Genomic DNA, 27,122 nt, shown 5'->3' with positions numbered 1-27,122 from the left:
GGATCATTAAACAAATCAGGGTCCGCCCCTCCCCCTAAGTCATCATGATCATCCTGTGGAGGAGGTGAATGATAGGGAGATGGTAAAGGTAAAGGTAAAGGAGAAGCAGGAGGAGGAGGGGGGGACGGGTTAGAAGGTATTACAGGAGAGGAAGGACGAAGTGGTGAAGTGGCACAGTCCTTTTTCCGTATGGGAGCTGGAGGAGGTGTAATGTCCAGCTTCCGCTTTTTATATGGGACGGCAGTCACATGTCCAGTTTCAGGATGGATGTAGATCCGCTTTTGAGTAGGATCTGGTCGAAAAAGTTCATCTGGCTCCGAAGGTGGTGGCGGCGATGTCCGCTTCGGGTCTTTATGAGCCTTTTTCGGTGTGTACGTAGTTTTCGGTGCCGATGATGTTTTCGGTGCCGAAGGATGTTTCGGGTCCGATGGATTTTTCGGAGCCGATGGAGTTTTCGGTGCCGATGTATGTTTCGGTGCCGAGGGACTTTTAGGCATCGATGTCGAAGACCGTTTCGGCGCCGGTGGAGACTTCGGTGCCGAGGAACGTTTCGGTGCCGAAGGAGATTTCGGTCTTGAAGCCTGTTTCGGTGCCGATAGTGGTTTTTTCGGTGCCGAGGGTGTTAAAGGCACAATCAGATGAGGTTTGCTCGAGCCCGAGCCACCTACAGGCTTAGATGTCTTCGGAGCCGGGCCCGGGGGCGGGGCTTCTGAAGAGGATTTTCGGTCGCGACTGGGCCCAGCTGGCGGAGTCTTGACCAATGCTTTTTTGGATGGGGCAGGGGCAGGGGGGGTGGTACTCACACGCTGCCCTGGAGTGATGAGGTCATCGGAATCGTCGGCTTCGGACACGATCTCGAGATCTTCGGTGTCATCTTCGGGAACATCTTGAGCAAAGATGTCGTCCGGTTCTGGAGCTGGTTTGGCCATAATATGGCGTCGAGCTCTTCGGTCCCGGAGGGTCTTCTTCGAACGGAAAGCGGCACAAGCTGGACAGGTGGATTCGTTGTGTTCCGGCGACAGGCAGAGGTTACAAACCTCGTGGTGGTCACTGTGGGGGAACTTCGCTCCACACTGGGGGCATTTTTTGAAGGGTGTCCTGTCCATCAGCCGCTTCCGGAACCGGTCCGAGTTGATGTCGACGTCGATGAATGAAGATTAAGGAGTTAAATCGATTGCTAAAAGTTTTCTGCTGGAGCGGAAAAAAGTTTATCCGAACCCAATGGCGGAAAAAAACAATCTGACGATGGAGTGGATGCCCATGCGCACTGTTGTCCAGGGGAGGAGTCACCAACCTCGTGACCAAAGGCTTCTTCCGAAGACAACAACAACCTGCAATCATCCAAGCCCAACACCAGATGGCGATCTTATCCTCAGTGTGTGATCTGCAGCTCATATGCCTCGAACAAAACATTCTCCATCTGGGGTGGCAGGGATTCCTCGGCTGGGTATTAATAAATTAGCCTGCGCCTGAGCAGTTGCAGCTTTAGTGCTTGATTTTTCAGGAATTACCAAGGTCTCTATAAATCCACCTGAATCGTTCTGATCAACATTTTGAATAAACGTAAAATCACCGGTAATGCCAACCGCACTATCAAGCAATGTCCCGTCCCCGCCAGAATGCTCACCTTTAGCCTTACTCTCGGCACCCAGGGAACTCGTGTTCGGTTTTTCCTGGCTCTCAGAGTCTGCCTGCAACAATGTATCCAATTGCTTAGCAACAGTACCTTCGGCGTCTGGTGGAGCTCCGTTTTTCTCCTCATCTCCGACTCCGGCCCCAGCTTGATTCCCGCCGATTTCTGGCGTCTTTACCTTGAAGGATTCCTGAACGGTAGGCTGTCTCAGCTCCTTAGCTAATCTGCTTTTACCCCCATCGGTCGCAGACTTCACTGCCGCCATTGATTTACGGGCGCCAATGTCTTTCACATCGCCCAATATCATTAAGCCAGCGGCGCTGCCAGTATATGCAGGTCGTCCGATCTCTTCGGGCCTTTCCGCAGCTGTGTTCCTCGTTGAGGGCCGCATACTGCCGAGCAGTCCTTACCAGCGTCAGGGCCCGGTTGATCTTTCTGATTCATGCCATCTTTCAGTTGTTTAGGCCCCCTTGGTGCCATATTTAGATTGCGACAAAGCTTGCCTCTAGTCCGCCACAGCCACTGCCACTGATAGAAGAGGTCTGCCTTGAAAATGTTCAATGCCGTAATAACCTGCAGTATCCAGCATGGGGGGCGCGAATCCGCAGTATAAGCCGCTAGCCAAGAGGGGGTTTCAATCATCCCGTTTCTCTAGAACCACATACTCGGGGACCTCGGAGGAGGAAGGGAGAGCCGCTACTTCGCGCTGCAATCAGTCAGCGGCCATCTTGCCCCCCATGCACAGCTCAAGTTCAACGCATCTTTCACTGCGTAACCAAAGCACAAACTCCGCGGGTCATCACCTGCCTACATATCTCATTGCCACCTTCATTCCAATCACCTTCTTTTATTCTTTTTCTGGAACAATTTTAAGTCAATTCTGCAACTCGACCACCATTTTCACACTTCTTAAAAATGACAGCTTCTTTTCTGCCAATGCATCATCAGCTGCCACAGTCTTCTTTTCCTCCAAACAGTCAAAATCTTTCTGGAACAATTTTAAGTCAATTCTGCAACTCGACCACCATTTTCACACTTCTTAAAAATGACAGCTTCTTTTCTGCCAATGCATCATCAGCTGCCACAGTCTTCTTTCCCTCCAAACAGTCAAAATCTGCTCTTCAGAACACTGCCAGCGGCCAGCATGGATGCGCATCGACCTCCGAGAACCTTCTAAAGTGGGACTGCCCTTTTGAGAACACTGCCCGCGATGAGCACGGATGCGCGTCGAGCTATGACACCCTTACAAAGTGGGACTGAGCTCTTGAGGACACTGCCCACAACGAGCTTGGATGCGCGTCGACCTGCAAGACCCTTCCAAAGTGGGACCGCCCTCTTGGGAACACAGCCCGCAACAAGCACGGATGTGCATCGACCTGTGAGACACTTCCAAATAAAGTGGGACCGCCCTCTTGAGAACAGTGCCCACGACGAGCACAGATACGCGTCGACCTGCGAGACCCTTCCAAATAAAGTGGGACCGCATTCTTGAGAACAGAGCCCACGACAAGCACAGACAAGCAACGACCTGCGAGACCCTTCCAAATAAAGTGAGAATACCCTCTTGAGAATAGAGCCCACGAAGAACATGGATAAGTGTCGACCTGTGAGACCCTCCTAAATAAAAATATACGTGTCGACCTGCGAGACCCTTTCAAAGTGGTACTGCCCTCTTGAGAAGAGTGCTTGCGACGAGCATGGATGCGTGTCGCCCTGCGAGACCCTTCCAAAGTGGGACTGCCCCCTTGACAACGGTGCCCGCGACGAGCAAGGATACGTGTCAACCTGCGAGACTCTCCCAATTAAAGTGGGATTGCCCTCCTGAGAACAGTGCCCGCAACGAGTACGGATACGCGTTGGCCTGTGAGACCCTTCCAAATAAAGTGGGACCGCCCTCTTGAGAACAGTGCCCGCGACGAGCACAGATGCGGGTCGACCTGCGAGAGCCTTCCAAATAAAGTGGGACAGCCCTCTTTAGAACTGTGCCCACGACGAGCAGGGATACAAGTCGATCTGCGAGACCCTTCTAAATAAAGGGGGACCGCCCTCTTGAGAACAGTGCCAGCGACAAGCCACGGATACACGTCGACCTGCGAGACCCTTCTAAATAAAGTGGGACAGCCTTCTTGAGAACAGAGCCCATGGCAAGCACGGATACGCAACGACCTGCGAGACCCTTCCAAAAAAGGTGAAACCGCCCTCTTGAGAACACTGCCCGCAACGAGTACGGATATGCATCGACCTGTGAGACCTTTGCCAAAAAAGTGGAACTGCGCTCTTGAGAACAGAACCCGCAACGAGCATGGATATGTGCCGACCAGCCAGACCCTTCTAAATAAAGAGATACGTGTCGACCTGCGAGACACTTCCAAAGTGGGACTGCCCTTTTGGGAACAGTGCCCCTGACGAGCATGGATGCGCATCGACCTGCCAGACCATTCCAAAGTGGGACAGCCCTCTTGAGAACAGTGTCTGCGATAAGCATGCGACCTGCGAGACCCTTCCAAAGTGGGACTGCCCTCTTGAGGACAGCATCCGCGTTGAGCATTGATGCGCGTGGACTGCAAGACCCTTCCAAAGTGGGACTGCCCTCTTGAGAACAGTGCCCTTGACAAGCATGGATGTGTGTCGACCTGTGAGACCCTTCCAAAGTGTGACTGCCCTCTTTAGAACAGTGCCAGTGACAAGCATGAATGTGTGCCAAACTGTGAGAGCCTTCCAAAGTGTGACTGCCCTCTTGAGAACAGTGCACGTGACGAGCATGGATACGTGTTGACCTGTGAGACCCTTCCAAAGTGGGACTGCCCTCTTGAGAACAGTGCCCACGATGAGCATGAACGCACCTCGACCTGCGAGACCGTTCCACAGTGGGACTGCCAACTCGAGAGCAGCGCCCGCAAAGAGCATGGATGCGCGTCGATCTGCGAGACCCTTCCAAAGTGGGACTGTACTCTTGAGGACAGTGCTTCCGACACGCATGGATGCGCGTCTACCTGCAACACCCTTTCAAAGTGCAACTGCCCTCTTGAGAACAGTGCCCGTGACGAGCACAAACGCGGGTCGACCTGTGAGACCCTTCCAAATAAGGTGGGACAGCCCTCTTGAGAACAGTGCCTGGACGAGCATGGATATGTGTCGACCTGCGAGACCCTTCCAAATTGGGACTGCCCTCTTGAGAACAGTGCCTGGACGAGCATGGATGCGTGTCGACCTGCGAGACCCTTCCAAATTGGGACTGCCCTCTTGAGAACAGTGCCCTTACCGAGCATGGATGCGTGTCGACCTGTGAGACCCTTCCAAAGTGTGTCTGCCCTCTTGAGGACAGTGCCCCTGACGAGCATGAATGTGTGCCGACCTGTGAAACCCTTTCAAAGTGGGACTGCCCTCTTGAGAACAGTGCCAGTGAGGAGCATGGATACGTGCCAACCTATGAGACCCTTCCAAAGTGTGACTGCCCTCTTGAGAACAGTGCCAGTGACTAGCATGGTTAACTGTAGACCTGTGAGACCCTTCCAAAGAGGGACTGCCCTCTTGAGAACAGTGCCAGTGACAGCTATGAATTTGCCTCAACGTGTGAGACCTTTCCAAGGTGGGACTGCCCTCTTGAGAACAGTGCCCCTGACAACCATGAATTTGCCTCAACCTGTGAGACCCTTCCAAGGTGGGACTGCCCTCTTGAGAACAGTGCACCTGACAAGCATGAATTTGCCTCAACCTGTGAGACCCTTCCATGGTGGGACCGCCCTCTTGAGAACAGTGCCCCTGACAAGTATGAATTTGCCTTAACCTGTGAGACCCTTCCAAGGTGGGACTGCCCTCTTGAGAACAGTGCACCTGCCAAGCATGAATTTGCCTCAACCTGTGAGACCCTTCCAAGGTGGGACCGCCCTCTTGAGAACAGTGCCCCTGACAAGTATGAATTTGCCTTAACCTGTGAGACCCTTCCAAGGTGGGACTGCCCTCTTGAGAACAGTGTCCCTGCCAAGCATAAATTTGCCTCAACCTGTGAGACCCTTCCAAAGTGGGACTACCCTCTTGAGAACAGTGCCCTTGACAAGCATGAATACGTGTCGACCTGTGAGACCCTTCCACAGCGGGACTGCCCTCGAGAACAGTGCCCGTGGCGAGCATGAATGCACGTCGACCTGCGAGATCCTTCCAAAGTGGGACTGCCCTCGTGAGAACAGTGCCCCTGACAAGCATGAATTTGCCTCAACCTGTGAGACCCTTCTAAAGTGGGACTGACCTCTTGCGAACACTGCCCCTGACAAGCATGACTATGTTTCAATTATGAAACACATCATTTTCATGACAAAGAAGTAACAGTTATTTTTGGTTTGCATTACTTAAAGCATGTGTTTCCTGGTGCAGACAAAAGCCCTTCCCCCCCCCAGCTGATGATAAATTAGGAAGGTTTACACTGTGTGAGCAGAATTTCCACCTCTTTAAAGGCCTAATATAGCAATCAAAAGCTGCAAGATAGCAGCAATCTCCTTCAAAGAGTCAGGCATGATGGTGCAGCCCTTCTGCTATTGAAGAACATATGGTCTTTCAGAGCTAGAAACCTTTTTGCTAGAATCTGCAAATTATCCAGCAGATGGTGGCAATAAATCTGACTACTGGCTACAGTGGCAAGTTTACATTCTGGCAGAAAAGTGAGGGTTCCAGAACCTCAATTTCCCAGTTGCCTTCTACATATCACACAAGATCCTCCATTTACATTTAAACTTATAAGAAGGGGTTCCAAAGCTCAAATCTTCATACCAAATTCCTCCACATATATTTTCTTAGAAAAGATGCAGGTAGAATACAGAGCTACCTGGAATGTCACAACCTTTAATAATAATGTTCTATCTATCCTTTCAACATCTTATTTCACTCAGGACCTTTAGGGCTGTAGCCATATGTCCCCTAAAACCAAGCCTAAGAGTTGGGAGTTTGGCATCTTGTGTTCTCATCAGTTCTCTTAATTTAAGATTTTCATGCATTCTTGTCATTTTTATATTCATCTTGCTGCATCAATAGTTTCCTACAAATTAGGAATAACAGCACCCCATAACTATTCCTGCACTACTTGAGTAGGTACTCTTAACATCTCTTGATTCTCAATACATTTTTCTTCTACAATGTAAATGTACACGTTTTTTACAATGTAAATTTACAAGTTATCAACATAAATGCTGGCACAAGGCCCTGCGATGGATTCAACAGCATGGAAGGCGGACTCAAGAGACACCCCTAGGGAGCGGAAACATGCTAAAACAAAGTGACAAACTATATGGCTTTGAAATATGAGATCTTATTAGCCTATTCCAGCTTAGTGATGTATAGAAAGAGAATCATATAAAGTAATTCTCAATCCTACAATATGAGTTTGAGTTGTGTAAATTATAGTTCTGTAAGTATGTAAAGCTGATACACGCCCCTGCGGCAAATCAAGAGGCAATTAGAGACCTCCCTCAATATAACTCCATAGAAGCCAATACAGTTCTTCTAACAAGGAGGGAATCTCTCAGGGTTATGGCTCTCTTGCTGCCAATGCACGTGGACTTTTAATAGATCTTAAAAAGGAGTGGGAGAAGAAAGTAAAATCCCTAAATGATAGTGACTGGAGGGATGTCATGCCATATCACAATATCTGAAAACTGTGGATCATTCAACTCAATTACCTACATACAACATACTTCATCCCACAGAGGCTATGGCACATGGGTAGGATGTATTACCTACATAGAACATACTTCACCCCACAGAAAATATGGCAAATGGGTAGGATTTATTACCTACATAAGACATACTTCACCCCACAGAGGCTGTGGCACGTGTGTAGGATGTATTACTTACATACGACATACCTCACCCCACAGAGGCTATGGCACATGGGTAGGATTTATTCCCTACATACAACATACCTCACCCTGCAGAGGCTATGGCACATGGCTAGGATGCATTACCTACATACAAAATACTTCACCCCGCAGAGGCTGTGGCACATGGGTAGGATTTATTACCTACATACTACATATTTAACCCCCACAGAGGCTGTGGGACATGGGTAGGATTTATTATATACATACCTCACCCAACAGAGGATATGGCACATGGGTAGGATGCATTATCTACATACGACATACTTCACCCCACAGAGGCTATGGAACATGGGTAGGATTTATTACCTACATACACCATCTTTCAGCCCTCAGAGGCTATGGCATGTGGGTTGGATTTCCGCACACACAAGAGGGGCAGCATTGCCTTGGGTGGTTTCTTTCATGTGGTGTGGGAGTGTACCAAGATCAAAAGTTATTGGCATTCAAAGAGACAAACATGGGCATAGGTGATAGGGCAGCCCGTCTATACTACCAACTGAATCACACGTCTGGATGCCATGGATGATCTGGAAAGAGTGGCGGGGGAGGATCAATAGTGACAATTCACACACCATGACCAAAGGGACATGAAAAGAAACTCGATATCTCCAGCAGCACCGCACACTAGTGAATGGAGGAAGCCATGGACTGATGTTCCAAGATGGAGGAGCCAATCTATTGAGCCAGGAGGCAGCCTCACAAACATGGCAAGATCTGAGAGCAGCGATGGGAATATTTTGGCATGTTTAATGCCCCGCAATGTTGAGTGACTGTATCCAGGCAGGACAAAGCAATGTCCTCTACCTATTTGAACAACATATTGAAAATATGTATTACGTGTTACGTATTTAGATTTAGAAAATCAATATAATTGGTTTTATAAGTCACAATAGTCTAAGAAAGCACCTGTCCAAGAGTGCAAAGCAGCTCTGAGCGGTGTGATCATACGATGCAAGGATAAGATGGTCTCTAAGACCGCGAAGGCACATGCATTGCCACACTGTCCAGGGATATGTTCACAGAATGGCAAAGTACTACAAAGCATGGCTACCTTGGGGAACGTCCTTTAAATCACAAGATAAGCTTATTTACTCCATGTCTGTACAGAAAGATCTGGCACCGGGCAGAAAGGGGAATCCATGATCCAATTGCAATGAAAGTAACAGCAGGCACTGAAAACACCTAAATTACTCACCTATTTCTAGCCTCTACCTCTTGAGGACATAGTGGCGACGCACGTGTTACTAGCCCATCTTGAGTTGCACAATCTCGACCCACTGTACCAGACTATTTCCTGGGTGGGACGGAGTCCACATTGCTTAGTATGACATCCTGCTTAGATGAATCTCTGTTCTAGTACTACTACGCCATCCGGGGTGCATTTAAAACCCTGAATCTTGTAGGATACGTTACTATGTACCAGAGACAGAGACTCACCATTCTTATGGAGACGAAGTAGGCAAAACATGCATAGAATTGCTGGGGCAGACAGCAGATTGAACATTAGCGGGACTCCTTATGATTAATAGGAGGTGGAAAAGCGCAAGTTAACCTACTGGAATGGTGAGTGGAATGGGTAATAGAGTACAGTAGAGGCAGGAGTAGGTCCAAGAAGGGGTAGATCCAGGGTCACTTTCTGCAGAGTTACAGGCTGTTTTTCATTGTTCACCAGGTCACGCACCGCACTGCTCTCAGCTTCTACTACCTGACCTCATGGTCCCTTCCTCTTAGGTGGCCAGCTCCCCTTAAGCTCTGGCTTCAAACACTCGCCTTGTACCCACTCCAAGCTCCACCCACCATTGTGTATTATTGCTCAGATCCCTCAGCAGGTAATCTAACATGCGCTACCGGAGGCTCGCTTACCTGTCTCTGAGACGCAGGAATTGGACACCCCGCAGAAAGAGGTTGTTTCAGTGCTGCAGCAGTTCCTGGGGCATGTCTGCCCCTTCCCTGTGGAGAGAATGCCAAAGTTATGAGCAAAGCTGGAAATGTATCAAATGTGGAGATAATATGCAAAGAAAGCAGTGCTCTCCGCTGAACCTCAAAATAAAAGTGCAGACAATATGAAACAAAACAGCCAAAGTAAAAAGCAACAAAAAATTTGTAATTTCAAAAAATACACCAAAAACGTTTGCCATTTCCCCCTTCCTCTCCGCATTTAGACCACCTCTCTAAAACCTTGACCCTTCAACTTCGGTCGAGTCTCCATAAAAGGCTAGAAATGTACTCCTACAATTGGTATAAACACTCGACGTTTTGGGTCATTCACAGAGAATTACAGGAATATATCTGGGCAGGTGTAACATTTGCAGTTATCCAGGAGCACTTCCATAATTCTTTTATGAATTTCAAGTTATTGAACTGTAAAGACATTAACCTCTTCATATGTACTTCACAATAGTGCACATGCACTTTAAATTATTTTTCTACATATCTTCCCCAAACGGAAATCTCTTCCCCTACATTCCTGCCCATTTTTAGAACTTTCACTCCCCAGTCACACACTAAAGCAGGTTTACTGCTGCCCTTCACAAAAAACTTCCAGTTTGTGGGTACTCACCTACTCTCCAAAGCATCCACTGCCCTGAAATGCCAACTTCCGTGATCAGATGTGTTCACTCCTAATATTACTCTATACTGTTCATATATTAGTAGTGAGTAAATCATTTTGCAGGCGGATTTCACATTAAATGAGAAATCTGAATTTACATTTACACAATAAGCCTTTTGTGCACCTAAGTGCTTCCATCAGTATCACAATTACACATCTGTCAGTCACCAGGACCTCTGGAAACCCTTTGCACAAAGGACTCATTCAATTATTCCTTCACTGATCCTGTAACTACATTCTGCACAATCTTCACTTATTGGCATAAGATTAATGATCAATACAATACAATATTTCAGAGTCCACCTCGTGTGCCGAATGACCCAACGCTCCAAAACAGACCTTCTTTCAGTGACCGAATGAGAAATTCAAGGGCGCGCATCAGCAGCTCAAGGATACGTACTGTCACTCACCGCACCAGGTACAAAGTCCTTCACGCACCTCTATACCTTTGTCCACCCCTGCCAGTCGCTCATTCCTAGCCCCATTCTGTGCAACCAGAGCCAATATCTTTTCCCACAAACCATCAACTTGTCATGCCAATAAACATTCCTCCACATGATAAAGTTGATGTAACACTGATACATTAGCAAATCGGCCCAAATTAGCTCTTTCTTTGCTGGCCTCCTACCATTTGCATCCTTACCAGTGCTTGAAATGGAAAAATAGAAGCGCAGCTACTCTGTACCAGAGTACCTGCTTGCTTCTGATAAGTACCGGTACTCTCCATTTAAAAGTATTGCGTCTCTCTTGAGAAGTTCCGGTACAGCTTGCTTCTGATAAGTACCGGTACTCTCCTTTTAAAAGTATTGCGTCTCTCTTGAGAAGTGCCGGTACTCGCCCTCTCAAAATAAAGTGCCGGTACTCCATACCGGGCAGTACCGGCCCATTTAAAGCACTGATCCTTACCAAAGAAAACATTTCCTCTTCACTGGCTACATCACTCCCTATGTGCCTCTAGATCATTAGCTGATGTACTGCCCCCCTGTGCACATCGTCACACTCCTCCTCAGCAGAGTGGTTGAAACGTCAGCTGTTGTGTTCAGAACTCTTGGAAACAGCTTGGAAGGCTTGCGGTACAGTCACTTGGCCTCTCTGCCACCTTTTGTGGTAAACAAATGTACATGTGGCTTCCAATCTTTATACAACTCACACGAGGAGCCCACTAGAAAACCACAGCTTATAATTATGCTCTGCATCCCAAAGGAGGGATGTCCAAAATACTCTTAGGACCAGATGTACAAAAATTAGGAAATCAGTATTCCTAATGTTTGAAACTCATGGAATTTAATTTAGGGATTTCTTGTAGATCGCACATCGACCTACCTCATGAGCATTAATAAGGTAGGTCGCAGTTTGCGTTCCATTAGGAATCACAGCCATCACAGGAATGGTAGCCTGCTGAGGTCAACACACCACGTCTGTGAATGATTTTTAATAAAGCAATTTTTTTTATGCAACCAGTTTTCCTTAGAGGAGTTTAAAAAGAAAAAAATGAAAGCTTGAAGTCTGCTCTTAAAAAAATATTATTTACATTCTCAAAGGGACCTCTTCCCCTTTTCGAATGGGTTCCCACTAGTTTTAAACTGGTGGTTAAGTGTCACTGTTTTGTGTCTGTAATTTGGTTGCAAAACAGTAATACATATATGGATTCTGTATTTGGAATGGATACCCTAAACACGCAAGCCCCTTCCAAATATCAATTCACATTTTACACATTTGAAAAAGCATTTTTCCGGTCACAAACAGCCTGATTCTGCGAATTAGGCCGTTTGAGACCGGAAAAACGCTTTGTACATTTGGCCCTTATATCTCTAAGATGTGCATAACTACACCACAGAGAGCCCATAAACACTGGCATAGGTTATCTGTTTTCTCTAACATTGAATAAGTCCAGTTTGGGAGAATTCATGATTTCCTTGGCTGAAGTTAAGAGTCTTCACACAACCTCATGCACTCTCATATTCGACAAACTTTTTTTTTAAATTAGGTGCCTCATTGGTGTCACACAAGGTGCCTCACACATTTAGAGTAATACTCTGCCAATCCTAAAAATAATTGGAACTGACCATATTCCCAAAACGTGGAACACCACAAAGGGTAAGGACCACTTTGATTCAACGACGTAACCATCTCTTAGACCACCACCTAATGCACCACCATGTTCACAGCAAGCTTCACTTTGATGGGTCACCCGTCCTTACACAGAATTTTCATCACTACGAGTAGAGTGTGGCTCAAAGACTGCAGTCATGATACAAGGCTAGCAACTTTAAAAGGTACCTTTAAAAGCATATCTCTAAAAATGAGAAACTCCAAGACTCCCAGACATGCACCAGGTGGAGAGTCCGTGCCCTGCGCAAGTTATTCCCTCACCTTCCTGCGCCGTCTCCCAGAGGTCCAACGCAACCTTGAAGGCCTGTGCGACAGTAAGAGCGACTGCTTGAGCCTGTTGGCAACAGAGAAAGCAGTGTCAAGGACAGTGGTAAAGGCTGACTTACAAACTGTTCAATGTTCTCTCTAAAGATGCACTCAGACATAGTAACTCAGGAAGACACTAGCATTTAGGATTACAAGTGACTGCAGAAAAGGCAGTGATGCCCTACCGGCTTAGGCTAGCATCCATGGACGCTACACAAGTAATGCATGTTTACGTGACCACCTCCGCCAGATTCAAGTCACAACTTTGTACATGACACTATCGCTTGCAAGTGCTTTATTTGGTGCTTACTGACATTTCATATTACCACATTCTTGGAAAAGGGGCTAACTCATTATATAGGGTTAACAATTCACGGCGGTGAATCTTGCATCCTGTACCACTAAAATTAATACCTGGGCTGCCTGGCATGAATTAGAAAGCTCTGAAGTGTCAGCATCCCTTACTAACCTTACTAACACCAGAAACATATTTTTCATTTTACAGTAAATTGTGGTTAGATGTCCAGAAACATAATTTTACTTGAAAATGGAGGTTCCATTGGCAGTACTTTGAAGCTATAAAAACAAGTTTTCTGGAAAGCAAAGGTGCTTTAAAAAAAGGGAGCGAGACGAGATTGCTTCACTCTTATAAAAGGGAAGAAACACACACACACTTCTGGACGCATGCACGGTCTTTTTCCTTTTTTTTTTACCTTTCTCAAAGCTATTTATATTATGGGTCAAAATAAGTGCATTTTGTAAGTGCTTAATTTTGAACAGTTCATATGTTGGTGACTAGGAGTGTGTGAAACTCAGGTAATTTTCTGTAGCGCAATTTTGCAAAGTTACTGCAAAATTATGCGTAATGCATCTCCTGCCCCAAAAGTTACCTGAATGGTCCGTTCAGGTAAAAATTCTACTCAGAAATGTAATTTTTAGTCGATTTCCGGTGGCTTGGGTTCAAAACACTGATGCTTGTGTTCAAATTTGTAGTTTTGTACTCAAATCTACATGAAATGTTTGTTAACTGCCCACATTAAAGGAACAGCCGCTCACGTACACAACACCGCCATAAACAAATCACCTTAACGGTCCCACTCAGGTAAATCATCTACCTGAAATGTCGCTCACATTAAAAAATTACCCAAATGGCACAGTTCGCGCTACAGTTTCCACCAACATTACACGATGTGGCATAATGGCTTAATCTTGCTAATTTCACATACATTTTGATTCATAAAATTAGCAAAATTAAGCCATTTACCCAGGTGTGATTGAAATTTCACCCAGGCTTGTGACTCAGCAACAGTGGTGCATGGTCCTTTGGGGTCACAAGAATCAAACTCTGCACATAACCCCATAAAAGCCCACTGAAAGCAGCACCCAGTGACAGGATGGTGAGGAAAGGCCTGAACACATAGTGCCACAGGAGCAGGATGAGGGATGTAGGAGGGCTTCACTGGGCTTTAGAGTAGGGGGGCCCTCACTTTAGGGGGTCACATAGCACAATGTGGAGGGTACAAGAGAGTCACTACAGTCTTCTAACAGCAGGGGAAGGGGAGACTGCTTTGCACAATGTAGGAACAGGGAGAGGAAAGGAGTGAAAAGAGACATCACTCTCGCCGTCCTGACCCTTGGATGGTGTGGCTGTTCTATGTAAAGGAAGTAGCGGGTATAGGAAGCTGGCTCTGTAGATATTATACCAAAATGAGGTATAGTGTGCACAGAGTCTAGTGGAACCCCAAAGGTAGGCAGAGGTATAAGTAGATAGCGCCTTACTCAGTATTTGTGGTAGTGTGGGCGAGCAGGAAGGCTTTATCAGACAGTAGTGTTAAGCATTTGTTGTACGCACTCAATCAGTAAATGACTGTCACACATTTGAAGACTGATGTCACACATTCAAAGACTGAACTCAGACCAATGTTGTTTGTATAAAAATATTATTTAGTTATATTTATTTTCTAGAACAAAGCAAGCCTAGCACAGGTAAGTGTAAATTATACGTTTCAAGGCAAGTTGAACAATACAATCGAGCTACAAGAAAATTACTTTATTACAGGTTTGTAAATACTTTGAGTACAGTGGAAATTACAGTGAGATTACTTTAGATTACTTTTCAGATTACTTTATGGATTTTTTTTTCTACTCGGTGTGATATGCCTAGATATCACATTGGGACATTTCCTGGAGAAAAGGTAAGTAAAGCAGTGTTGGAAAGTGGATTATTGGTAGGGGCAAATGCAGGACTGCCAAAGGCAATAAGGCCACTAACACAGTCTAGGGCTCAGAAAAGGTCTTAGAAAATTATTCCCATGCTCAACCCTTGGTAGCTTGCCTGCGAGCAGGCAGGCTTAACTTCAAATACAGGTATGTAAAGCATTTAAAAACACCAATTCAGTAAATAATTAAGACGCAATGCATAATAAAAATCCAACACCAATTTATAAAAGTAGGAAATATTTGTATCTTTAAAATGACATCAAACCGACAAAAGTCCAATGTAGGGAACCGGAGATCTGAATTGTCAAAGATTTCGCATTATATAGCACTTCGAAACTTATATAGCACCATATTGGGATATCTGGTCGCGATAGACCGGCTCAAAGTCAAAGTTTCAGCCGACCGCAATGGAGCCCTGAGCGGCTACCCCTCGTGGTAGGTCACGTTCTCAGTTTTTACCTTCGGACTTAGAAACTTTTCTGAGGCTTTTTCTCGCGGGGTCCCTCGATGCTCTTCACCAGGCCGGATTCGGTGATGGTTCGCCGGCCTCAGATTTCTCCTACTCCCGCTCAAACTCTGGAAGTTGGACCTACGGAGCTTTTAGCGGGACGAACCTGGATGGCTTGGCCAGCTCTCGGTTGAAGGCAGGCAGCTTGGCTGGCCAGGTTGAGTCGGTCCCACTAGAGTTTTTTTCTAAAGTTGCTCCAAAGTTCTCCAAACTCCTGGAACTTCTTCCTGGAGTTCCTCAAGGGGTCCCAAAGGGTCTCAAACTCACTCCAAGGGTCTGGAAGCTACAAGATGGTCCTTGAAAGTTGAGGACTTCAGTTCCAACAATCCACTTGGACAAAACCCTTACAAATCCACTGGTAGTTCTCCAGGTTGAGGATCCTTGGTGGTGATGTTCCAGGTGAACTCTGTTAACCTGTAGCTTGCAGGGAGTCCACTCTTTAGTTCTTTTACAGCAAGGTAATCCACAGGGCTGTAGTTTCGACGGGTGCAGTCTTCAGAGGGCAGGCCTTAGAATTTGCACCCCAACTTCTCAGCATGGCAACATCTTGATTTCTTAAGTTCCAAGCAGCAGATCTGAGAGACTCTACTTCTCTCAGGTACTTATTCCAAGTTCTCTGGGTCAAGCAGGAGGTCACTACTGACCAATGGGAGCAGGGCAACTCCCCGAAGATATGACCACATCCTGTATAGTGTGGCATTATTTTGTCCTAGAGTGCACCAAATTCATAATGGCTGATTTTCCAGCAGGGAGGTAGGAGCTGGCTAAACACACCCCTAGGATGGCTACTTTCCATAGCCTCTCCCCCCTGCATCTGTGCATTTCTTCCATAATCTTAGCTCTGGCTTTGGGTCAAAAGAGTGAAGTTGTAAATGACACTGAGGCCTTCACCTTGCCTTTGAAGACCATGGTTTACGACTCCTTCCACTGCTCTGGCATTCCTGTGTTGCAGCACACTGCCCTCCCAGCACAGCTGGTTAACCCCGGGGGCTCTTTATCACCTTTTCAAAGCAGCCTGGCTAATCCACTTAACTCTGACCAATCAGGACATACCACTGGAAGGCTGAATCTGGACCTACAAACAAGAAAGTCTTGTAACTTCTTGTCTGTACATTTTAGGAGACATTCAACAATATCATATTGTTGGATTTATCACTACCATTCTGGGAAGTCTTTGAAGGGATGTTCTATCATTCTCCTATCAGGAGTGATTAGTTAATAACCTCTTGCCATGTTAACCTATGTGGCATAGGATTTGCAATGGGAAAAATTACTTGGGCCATTTTTCCAGCACTAGGGTTTATAAAAACATATTTTATATAAGTACTCCGCCTATATCTACAGGACCCCTACCACAGGAACAACTAGGGGAGATTTGGGGGGTACTGAATCTGTAGAAACATTGCAGATCCTCCCCCCACAGTGTTCTTAGCATCAAAGTTGAATTTGAGCAGCCCTTTATCACAATGTGGGGAGTGAAATGTGAATTTTCACTTAACCCAGGGCATATAAAACTCATTTTATAAGGGTCCACCTTATAAACAATACCTGACCCCCACCCCTGGGACACTTAGGGGGGGGGACTCTGGGGGTTCCTAATATGCCAAAGCATTGTAGGTTATCCATTTTTAAGTGCCCCAAACACAAAAGTCGAGTTTGGGCACAATTTACTTTTTAAAAGCAGTCCTGCCCCCCAGGGCTACTTTTAAACTGACCTCAGGCTTCAGCAGTGCACACATGCAAGTGCAGAAAAAGCTGCTGGCCTCTAAACTGCCATTCCCTATTGTGGACTAGGGACGTCTAGGTAGTTTTAATCCCCCTGCCCTATTATTTAATGGGGTCTGATAGGGTAGGTCATGGCAATCACAGGGGTACCCAATACCGTAGTGTACCCTAGTGTATGTAGGTGTTTTCACTGTATTCTAAATGTGTCTCTTTCAGCATAGCACAGGCCATGGTTAGGGAGAGCCCAGGGACAGTTAGAGTCAGTTACAACCAGTACCATTCAGCAAAATGTTGGGGGGTGCCCAAGGCACAGGATGGCTTTGCAACAAGCAGGATTTAGATATTTGCAGTTTTTCAAGTTCTCATACAAAACCAAATTCACACTTAGAACAATTTTCACAAGAAAGCAGTCAATGCGGTCCTATGGGACGAAATGAGGTTATCGGCTTCAAGGTAAGTACTTGGGTGTGGGAGTTAGTTTTCTGGGGTTAGAACCAGGGTTCCCCCCAGGGTCAGGGATGCACTCTCACAGCACCCTCAGCAGCACTAGGGCGGCCGGGTGCAGAGTGCTGAGGCACAATGTTATCCAATGGAGGATAGGGGGGTCTCTGGTTGGTAGCTGCTCACAAGCAGGCCACAGGATTGTGGGAGCAAAGCTCCTGGTGATAGGCTCAGGGCAAAGGGGGATCTGAGTTAGCAACCAAAGTACACCCGCAGCGGCAGCTGGGGTAGGGTGCTGTTTTGGCATCGGGTGCCCTGTTGTTTTCATTGGGGATTCTACTGTTACAACAAAGACTACAGGCTCGGGGACGAAGATCTTCTGGAGGTGACCACAGGTTGGAGAGGTAAGTTGGGATGCTGGGACACAGTCAGTAGGGCCACCCAAGGCCATGGGACATGGGACATCGGGTGAAGGGGTGTCTTTAGGCGTTGGGTTTTCTTACCAGCTCCATCGCGGTCAGGGGGGATGGGGGGGTTCCTCCAGAAAGGGGCTGCAGGCATTGTTTGGAGATCCGAGGCAGGTCAGAGTTCGCCAGACCTCGGGTCAGGATCACCAGGGAGATTCTTCTTGTGGCGTTGGGCCACTCAAACTCGGGCCGTGGGTGCAGAGTAGTGCAGACTTGCAGTTTTGGCTGGGGCCAGAGTCTGTGGGTGAGCAAATCCGGTGCTCACGGGAGACAAAGTCTTGGGTTTGGAAGGCAGGGAAGGTCATTCGGGTTCTTGAGCCTGCTGGCTGCAGGACACACTGGGATTTTGCTGGAGCAGGTTCGATGTGGGGACAGGCCGGAAGGGCTGGGGCCAAGTCAGCGGGCATCAAACTCTTGTTTTTCAGGGAGCATCTCTAAGATGCCCTCTGAGTGCATTTTTCATTAAATCCCACACTGGCATCAGTGTAGGTTTAATGTGCTGAGAAATCTGATACCAAACTTCCCAGTTTTCAGTAAAGCTATCAAGGTGCTGTGGAGTTCGTATTGACAAACTCCCAGCACCATATACTCTTAATAGCAGTACTGAACTTACAAGGTCTAAGAATTGGCTTAGACACTGTAGGGGTTCAGGGCTCATGCACCTGTACCCTCACCACTGGTATAGTGCACCCACCTAGACAGGTGGCTGACCTATGCCAGGGCAGGGGGTTGTAGGCATGGCACACAGGGATGTGTGCCATGTCAACTCTTCACTTTGCTCTGCACCAAAACACGCAGCCTGCAATGGCAGTTTGTGTGTGTGTAAAGGTACAGGGCCTCTAAGGGTGGCACAAAAAGTTGTGCAGCCCTTGGAGGTCTTCCCTGGCCGCAGTGCCCTTGGTACTCATGGTACCGTTTACAAGGGACTGACATGTGGCCAAAGAGTGCCAATTGGGTTTTGTCTTAATGCAGTTTTAGGGAAAGAGCATAGGCCCTGGGTACCTGTTTGGCAGGAACCCAGGGCACAGTCAGTCAAAGTACATCAGCAGTTTGGCAAAAAATAGGGCCAACCATGCAAAAAGAGGGCACTTTCTTACAGCGGGTGTGTGAGAGGGCTACTTAGTCTGTCATGGGGAGAGCATTTAGCAGAAGTGACGAAAGATCAGTGGAAGAGAGAGGTATGAATACAACCGAGAAGGGTATCAATTACAATAGGGAGGAGTTAGGTGAGAGTATTTTGTACCACTGAGAGAGATTTTATAGAGCACACTTACAATCTTCTTCTTGGGCGAGAGAAAGGCATGGCATTCCAGCGTCTCATTGGTCTGGTTCTGAGCCACATACGCAAAGACTTTGTTCTGAACCTTGTCTGTGGTGCAGTAGGAAATCCTGATAAAGGAGAAAAACAGAAATAGAAAAGACAAACTTTAATTAAAGCTTCTAGTTTTCCGGTTTTGCGGATTTTTACAGCTAAATACACACAGAATTCAATTCCTGTCTGTATTTATTTTTAAAAAGTGGAAAAATACAGAAAATTGTGATTCTGGTTAGTGACTCTTCTTGTTGTTTTTCATGAATTCCATCCCAACTGCTAAGCAGATAGACACCGTGGGAACTTAAAAACAGATGAGATTCCCTTAAGTACAGGCATTTGTTAACATATATTTGTATATAATTGCTAATATTTACTTCTCTGTGTACTGTTTTGTAATATTTGGCTTCTTAATTTGCTAAAACGCAACAGGCATTTAAGTATGAGTTCATGTTTATCAGTTAAATATATGTGGTAACATACCATGTTATGACCCAATTTATTCTGAAACCATAAAATAAATATGGATAAATACCAATAAAATGGGCAAAAAGAATTATGGATAAATGTAGACGGAAATGTTAACAAAACAAATACAATAAAACAGGGAGCCCTAACTTTAATGCAACTACTCCCCACAACCGGCACCGAACTCCTAACCGATTAAACCCATCACAAACGCTGACTTCAAAGTCTTAAGGTTTTGTGAATTAAAAATTCAATCAGAGCCAAAGGTACTGCCTGACGTGCTCAAGGCATTCATTCAGACCCTGCACAAAATCCCAAGTCTGCCATTCTGGCCTCAAATACAATGGTTTATGTGCGTTAGTGCAACTAAGGAAGTCATGTTTACTTGCAGAAAACATACCAGTGTACAAGACAAAATGTCCACCATCTTCTCACTCAACAAAAACAGAGTCTGTGAGAAAGTGGCTCTGTATATACTGTTCCCAAATAGGTACAGTGTGTACAGAGTCCACAGTCCCCAGAGGTTTGGCAGAGGTTAAAGTAAGACATAACCTTACTCTCTAAAGTGGTAGCTTGGTCGAGCAGTAAGGCAGTATCAGAGGACAGTGTAAAGCATTTGTTGTACACACTCAGTCAGCAAATGGTCTCACACACTCAAGAACTGAACTCTAGGCCAATAGTTTATATAAAAAATATATGGTTGTTTTATTTTAGAACCAACAATAGGTATCAAAATATACTTTCTCAGAATGAGATGCTTTAGTTAAATACTTTGCAATAGGCAATTGACTTTTGCAGATAATAGTTACAGTTTTGTTGCAATAGGCAACACAATTTCAAACGCAATAATACATTGAGCTCAATGGTATTTTTAAGTTATATGCAATTGATTACTTTCAGGATTACTTTTCTAACTCCAGGACTGGATCCTAGATTCAGTCCTGGGACAGTTCTTGGAAACAAGTGAGTAAATTCGTTTTAGTTACTGTTGTGATTTTTAAGCAATATTTTGCTATTTTAAAAGTTGACACCTTAGAAACATTTTCTAATCAAATTACCAATATTATCCTGTGGAAGGAAATTCACTTAGCAGGTAAGTGGGGTTATGGTTACTTTTTCTAAGTCAGTGTTGGATCCTAGATTCAGCATTAGTGTACCACCTGTAAGCAGTTGAGAAACTGCGTTTAAGTTACACAGGCGATTTTTAAGAAATATTTATAAGTTTGCAAAATCGACACTTAGAAGAAATTTCACAGAAAAAACAGTCAATGGCAGATGTGGTTAATATATATTCCAGAAACAACATCACTTCTTCCATCACGTGGCTTTCATTCTTATTAAGTCCTTGTGATTACTTCTTCCAAATTTAGATGCAGACGATGGAGAATCTCTTGAGGCCCCTCATTAATTTGAAATTGTAAAAAAGAATACCCTTAAGGGATGCATGTGCCAATTGTTACCATTTTATCTCTTGTGAAACTGCGAGATTGAAGAATGGTGACCAAATATCTGAATTGTTCTTTCCCTAGCTGCCAATTATGTCCGTGCACTGTGACTTGTACTGAAAACGTAGTAGGGTAACACTAAATAATGGGCCTCTGCCCTCCTTGCAAAATAACATGGGGGCCTATCATATTCCAGCATCCTGCATCTACACATAGGTTATATACTGAAGGGGGTCCTCTGAAGGGTGACTAGACTACACAGCTGAAATACAGGGACTGCAGGGTCTTATGCTGTGTTTCTGTTACAAGAGGAGAAGCAAAACTGCAAGTCCCAGAACCCAATGTGTGGTTGGCACTCATACCGTGACCTTTAAAACATGGAGACAGTTGTCAGCCATGTTCTACTTCAGGGGCTCACTTTTGAGGCTTCAAATGGTCCTTCCAGATCCCATGATGGGATTTTCATTTGCTTGTAAGACCTCCAGCCTACCCTTCAATTTTGAGGTGCTGGCTGCATGTTGTCGCAGTTGGAGCACTTTCAGCGCCACCTTTGATTTAGTTTGTCTTTTTCATTCATGCATTCCTTCATTTATTCATTCACCCACTGATTCACGCATAATAAACAAGAAGGCTATGGTGCCTTAGAAAGCTAGAAGTGGGATCATGCTTTTACTTTTCTGTTGTTCAAGAGTATCACACATTCGGTGAAAAATATTGGGAAGACTTTACCCCGCAGGAGGAATATGCACTGAAAGTCTGACTCATACTGAACAAAAATTTTAAAATGAAACCTAAAAATATGTGAACTAAGGACTTTCACAGGGGTGACTTTAGCTTCCTTGATATATGTGACGTGGCGAATTTTTCAACATGTTGTTGATGTTATGTAAATAGGAGCAACCCTCAAATGTGCATAGAATGTGGACTAAAAATCGATAAATGTAAATGCGAAAGCTGATCTGGCGTTAAACAAGTGGCTGCCTTTTGTTTTTGTGAGAGTCTGCATGCGTTTGTCGGAGAGTGAGTGGTGGTTATGGGAGCCTTTGTGAGCAAGACTCAAATCAGAGGGGGGGCGCGGTCGGGGGTGGAAGAGAGGCGGGGCATGGCTGCATGTTGAAAAGAAGCCACGAAACAGACGTATCTGTGTGTCGGAGGCTGAGCCCATTAATGTTTTATCACTAATTGGTACACTGATCAAGGGACCAGCTAGAAAGACAGAAAACGTGAAAGGAGAGGTGCGGGCACGCGCGACAGCAAGCACGCGAGTGGTGCGGCAAAAGTGAAAGTAATTGCGCGGACGTGCACGCAAGCGCTAGGCCAGCAAAAGTGTGTGGCAGCACTTCTAAAACCCCGCTTACTATATATACCGCCAGCGCAGCGCATGCGCTGGCTCAGGCGAGACCTAAAAACTGCCACATGGGCTAGGCATCTGTGGGACCCAATACAGCACGATGAACCCCAACCAAAGATGGAGGGGGAGCGAGAGACAGACAAGGAGAGAGGGACGAAGAAAGAGAGGGAGAAGAGAGAGAGAGAGAGAACGAGACAGAGAGAGACAACGAGACAGAGAGAGACAACGAGACAGAGAGAGACAACGAGACAGAGAGAGACAACGAGACAGAGAGAGACAACGAGACAGAGAGAGACAACGAGACAGAGAGAGAGAGAGAGAGAGAGAGAGAGAGAGAGAGAGAGAGAGAGAGAGAGAGAGAGAGAGAGAGAGAGAGAGAGACAGAGAGACAGAGAGAGAGAGAGAGACAGAGAGAGAGAGAGACCGACAGAAAGACTGTGTGAGGGACACAGAAAGAGAGATAGAGCGAGAGAGCGGGAGAGAGAGACTAAGAGAGGGAGAGGGAGAGAGGCGTGTTCACTCTTGCTGATCTCCATGAGACTTGTCACTACCCACTAGGGTCCTCACCCAATGGGACAAATCATTCAAGGGAATGTAGTCCATTTTCCAGGCATATTTTTCTTTAAAAAGGTGAATATGCCTGAGTGAGTCACTGAAATTCTATTACAGGACCGGAGGCTTCGGATTATGCTATCTCCTTCTTTACTGCATAAATCACAGCAGCCAGTAGAACATACAATTTAGTAAAACAAACTATATTGTCCATGGTACTTTGCGTCAGCCACGCCTCCTTAGCCCTCCATAAGAGCCCTGGTTACTGTCCCATCATACTCTTTCTTTGCTGCTCACAGCAAGAGATAAGTACCCCTCACGTTCTCTTATTTGAATATTGAATTGGTGAATATTTGCCAGGGTTGACAGAGCGCGCTGCGCTTGAGGAGTTATGGTTAATGTGCATGCCTGTTTCTCTGATTATTGAGGGGTTTTGTTGTACTTACGGTTTTCTGCCATTATACAGCATTTGGTAGGTGGCGCGTTCGCGCCGTGAGCTGGAGCTTTGCTCCGGTCCCCAGCGCTGCTGGCATTGCAGATTAGATGACGCGCGTTTAGACGCGAAGGTACTAAGCCGCTGAGCGGCGAGAAAACGGCCGGCTGGGTCGCAGCGCTTCAAGCGCCGGTGTTTTGGGCTTCCCTCATCGCCCTTGTATGCCGCAGGGGCCGTGTGGTTCCCGTCCGACGTGTGCAGCCCACGCAATCCAATTTGGGCTGGATTTGGGCTGGTTATGGGCTGCACACGCCGGGATCGGCCCGTTTTGCTTTTTCTACCGCGTTTTGAACAAAAACGGGTAGTAGGAAGGACGCCTGACTGGCTGCAATAATCGTCGCCCTGCAGGAGTGAGCACACGCTCCAGGAACAACTTCTTTTCGGCTCATACGCCTATAATAGGCTGCAATAATTTGAGTACAGCTTTTGCTGAGGGGGCTTGGTACAAGTAGTAACTTTTTGTGTGCAAGTGGGCTGCCCCCCCCCTTTTACACCTCCAGTACCTATATTTATATGTCACTTGGCAAACTTGTGTGACATTAATAACTCTGCCCCACTGTATTATTATTACCATGGATGAGTGGGTGCGCTATGAGGATGAGGAGGATGTCTATTATGAGGGACAGCAGGAGACTGTCTTTGAAGAAAATATAGTGGAGGCTCTGGACGCTTCCGTCCAATCCTCGGTGAACAGGGCTCTGGAGACCACAGTTCCTAATACTGTGCAACAAGCATTGGCAGCTGCGCTTAAACCAATCACCAAGCAGCTTGAGAGTTTTGCCAAGCGTCATGGTTTTACTAAAGACAAGCATACTGCACGTCCAACTACTGACGTAGTCAAAGCGCGTTTATGGCCGCATGCTACGGCCCTGGATTCACTTCCTCCGCCACCTGCAGGCAATCACGAATATTCCACGGGAGGCAAGGCAAAGAGTAAGCAAAAGGTCTATGTGGACACCGATTCCACGACCACTGATACAGATGCTACCACAACTGATGATGAGGCCCCTCCCAAGAAGAAGACCAAGAAAGTGGCTTCTTCCACTCCGGAGACTCCAACCAATACTCCTTTCACCTTCAATCCTAGTGAAATAGTACATCTCAGATCTTCGGACTGGGCTCCAGCGCCCGAAGTCATTGACTACTTGCATGAGAACATCCGAAAAGGATTTGATAAAGAGGTCCGGAACCGACTTAGGTCGGAGTGCCCTCGACCAGACCTACCTGATAAAGTCGCAGAGACTCCCGAAATAGACGTAAGTCTGCTCACTTTTCTAAAGAAGTTTGCCAGAGACCCCAAAAAAGGGATAGATCGTGCCTGGAGAGGGTGTCAGGACAAGCTTCTTGACGTGGTAGGACCCCTCGCAAAAATACTGGAAATGGCATTGGTGGCCAAGGAAACAGCGAACCCGGTGGATCCGGATATCCTTGCAGGATGGACGCAGAGGGCCATTTGCCTGCTTGGCAATGCCAACTGTGCCATATCTACTTAACGGCGTAAGTCCTAGCTCATGCGTATGGACACTAATCTTACTGATCTGGCAGCCGCTGAGCCCGGTCCTCTCGCGGAGGGCAACCTATTTGGAGACCGTTTTGTGAAGGATGCGTCAAAGTACGTGGGAACTTTTACATCCTTGGATAAGGCTCAATCAGGAATCAAGCGAGTGTTTACCCAAGGCCTTTTCAACAGGGCCGGACGAGGCAGGGGACGCTCGTCAGGCCGTTTCGCTCATCAAGGTCCCCTCAGAGGTGACTACGGTTGCGGAAGAGGTGAATGGGACTCTACTAGAGGGGGAACCTTCTATCCCACTAGTAGTTGATTCAACAAACGCCGGTTCCAAGGAGGTGGCAACAGAGCGGGCTTTCAAGCACAGGACTCCGCAGGTAAGCGTGACAGATTTGTCCCTTATACCTTTGGGGGGCCGTACTCTATACTTTCTACACAATTGGCGCAACCTTACCCAGGATGCGTGGATAATTCAGATGGTTCAAGGGTTCCAACTGTAATTTTACGAACCATCCTGTCAGGACACACTTCCGAACCCTCTCCGTTTTTCCCAACAAGAATGCATTTTTATAGACAACGAGATAGAAGAATTGCTGCAAAAATGCACAATAGCTTTATGAAACGACAAGCCTCACGGTTTTTGCAGAAATATTTTTCTGGTCCAGAAAAAGGGTGGGGGTCACAGACTGGTCCTGAATTTGAGGGAATTTAATCACTACCTCATTTACAAACATTTCAAAATGGAAGGGATCCACCTTTTGGCGGCCCTGTTAAAACAAGGGGATTGGCCGGTCAGACTAGATCTCAAGGATGCCTATCTGTCCATTCCCATTTTTCCTCCACACCGCCGTTTCCTGCAATTTCAATGGAAAGGTCGGTGGTTCGAGTATTTGGCCCTTCCTTTCGGGCTTTCCTCAGCTCCTTGGTGCTTCACCAAGGTGATGAAGCCGGTGGTTGCACGTTTGCGGGAGCAAGGAATACGCATGATTATCTACCTGGACGACATCTTGATAATGGCTCACAGTCCGGAATTGGTTTCACATCACCACCTAATGACGATCTCTCTCTTGCAGAGTCTGGGGTTTGTAATCAATCATGCCAAATCGGCTCTGATCCCGTAGTGGACAACGGAGTTTCTGGGGTTTGTGATAGATTCTCAGACGGCCCAATTGCGTCTTCCCAAAGCGAAGCTCAAGGACTTGAAGAAACAGATAGTAGCAATTCTCAGCAAGCAGATGGTTTCTCTCAGGGTTATTGCCAGAGTAGTGGGGCTATTGGCATCGTCCATTCAGGCGATTTTCCCGGGCCCACTACATTACAGAGCATTACAGAGGCTCAAGATTCAACACCTACAGAAGGGTCTGGCTTACACAGACCTGGTTCCCCTGTCACAGGAAGTAAGGGACGAGATGCAATGGTGGCTAGGCCACGTGGAAGCGTGGAACGGGAGAGCCATTTTTGGCTACCTGCCAGAGGTGGTCATCGAGTCCGACGCCAGTCGTTGGGGTTGGGGGGCGCGCTGCGGCTATATCTCCACAGGCGGAAGGTGGTCTCCCCAGAAATTCTCTCTACACATAAATTGTCTAGAACTCCTAGCGGGTTCCTTTGCGATTCGAACTCTGTCCCCCAAGCAGACCTCCTGCTGCATCCTGCTACGGATAGACAACGTATCGGCAGTGAGATACATAAACAAATTGGGAGGGACGAGATCGTCCCTGTTGGTGGAGATTGCCAAAGACTTCTGGCATTACTGCCTGAGGCGCCAGATAACGGTAATAGCGGAATATATTCCGGGCCAGGCCAAACTCATAGCGAACTGGAATTCCAGACACCTCAGGGACTACAGCGATTGGAAATTACTGCCGAGCATATTCCAATGGCTGCAGGAAATTTGGGGTCCGTGTCAGACAGATCGGTTTGCTTCCAGGCTGAATCGGCACATTCCCAGCTTCTTCAGCTGGAGACCGGACCCAGCAGCGAAAGCAACGGATGCATTCCTTCAGGATTGGTCGGGGTCAGTGAATTATGCATTCCCGCCTTTCCTTCTCATCCAGAGAGTGACCTCTCACATTCTCAGACAACAGGCAGAGGTGATTTTAGT

General features: G+C 46.6%; 1 protein-coding gene across 2 annotated transcripts in view; it reads right to left on the bottom strand.

Annotated features, from left to right (window-relative positions):
• The window catches only part of LOC146822173 (low density lipoprotein receptor adapter protein 1-like), a 307,556-nt gene that overhangs the window by 58,716 nt on the left and 221,718 nt on the right, over nucleotides 1-27,122 (bottom strand). For both annotated transcript variants that reach the window (XM_085613310.1, XM_085613309.1), the window contains exons 4-6: nucleotides 19,168-19,282; nucleotides 12,488-12,560; nucleotides 9,367-9,453 (exon numbers count right to left, since the gene is read on the bottom strand). In XM_085613310.1, coding sequence (XP_085469436.1) covers nucleotides 9,367-9,453; nucleotides 12,488-12,560; nucleotides 19,168-19,282 — 275 coding nt within the window. The remainder of the gene's footprint in view (nucleotides 1-9,366; nucleotides 9,454-12,487; nucleotides 12,561-19,167; nucleotides 19,283-27,122) is intronic.

This window comes from Triturus cristatus, chromosome 6 (genome assembly GCF_964204655.1).
Source record: "Triturus cristatus chromosome 6, aTriCri1.1, whole genome shotgun sequence".
Lineage (NCBI taxonomy): Eukaryota > Metazoa > Chordata > Amphibia > Caudata > Salamandridae > Triturus > Triturus cristatus.
Note: the sequence above shows the minus strand (reverse complement) of the source record. Positions and strands in the feature narration are given on the sequence as shown.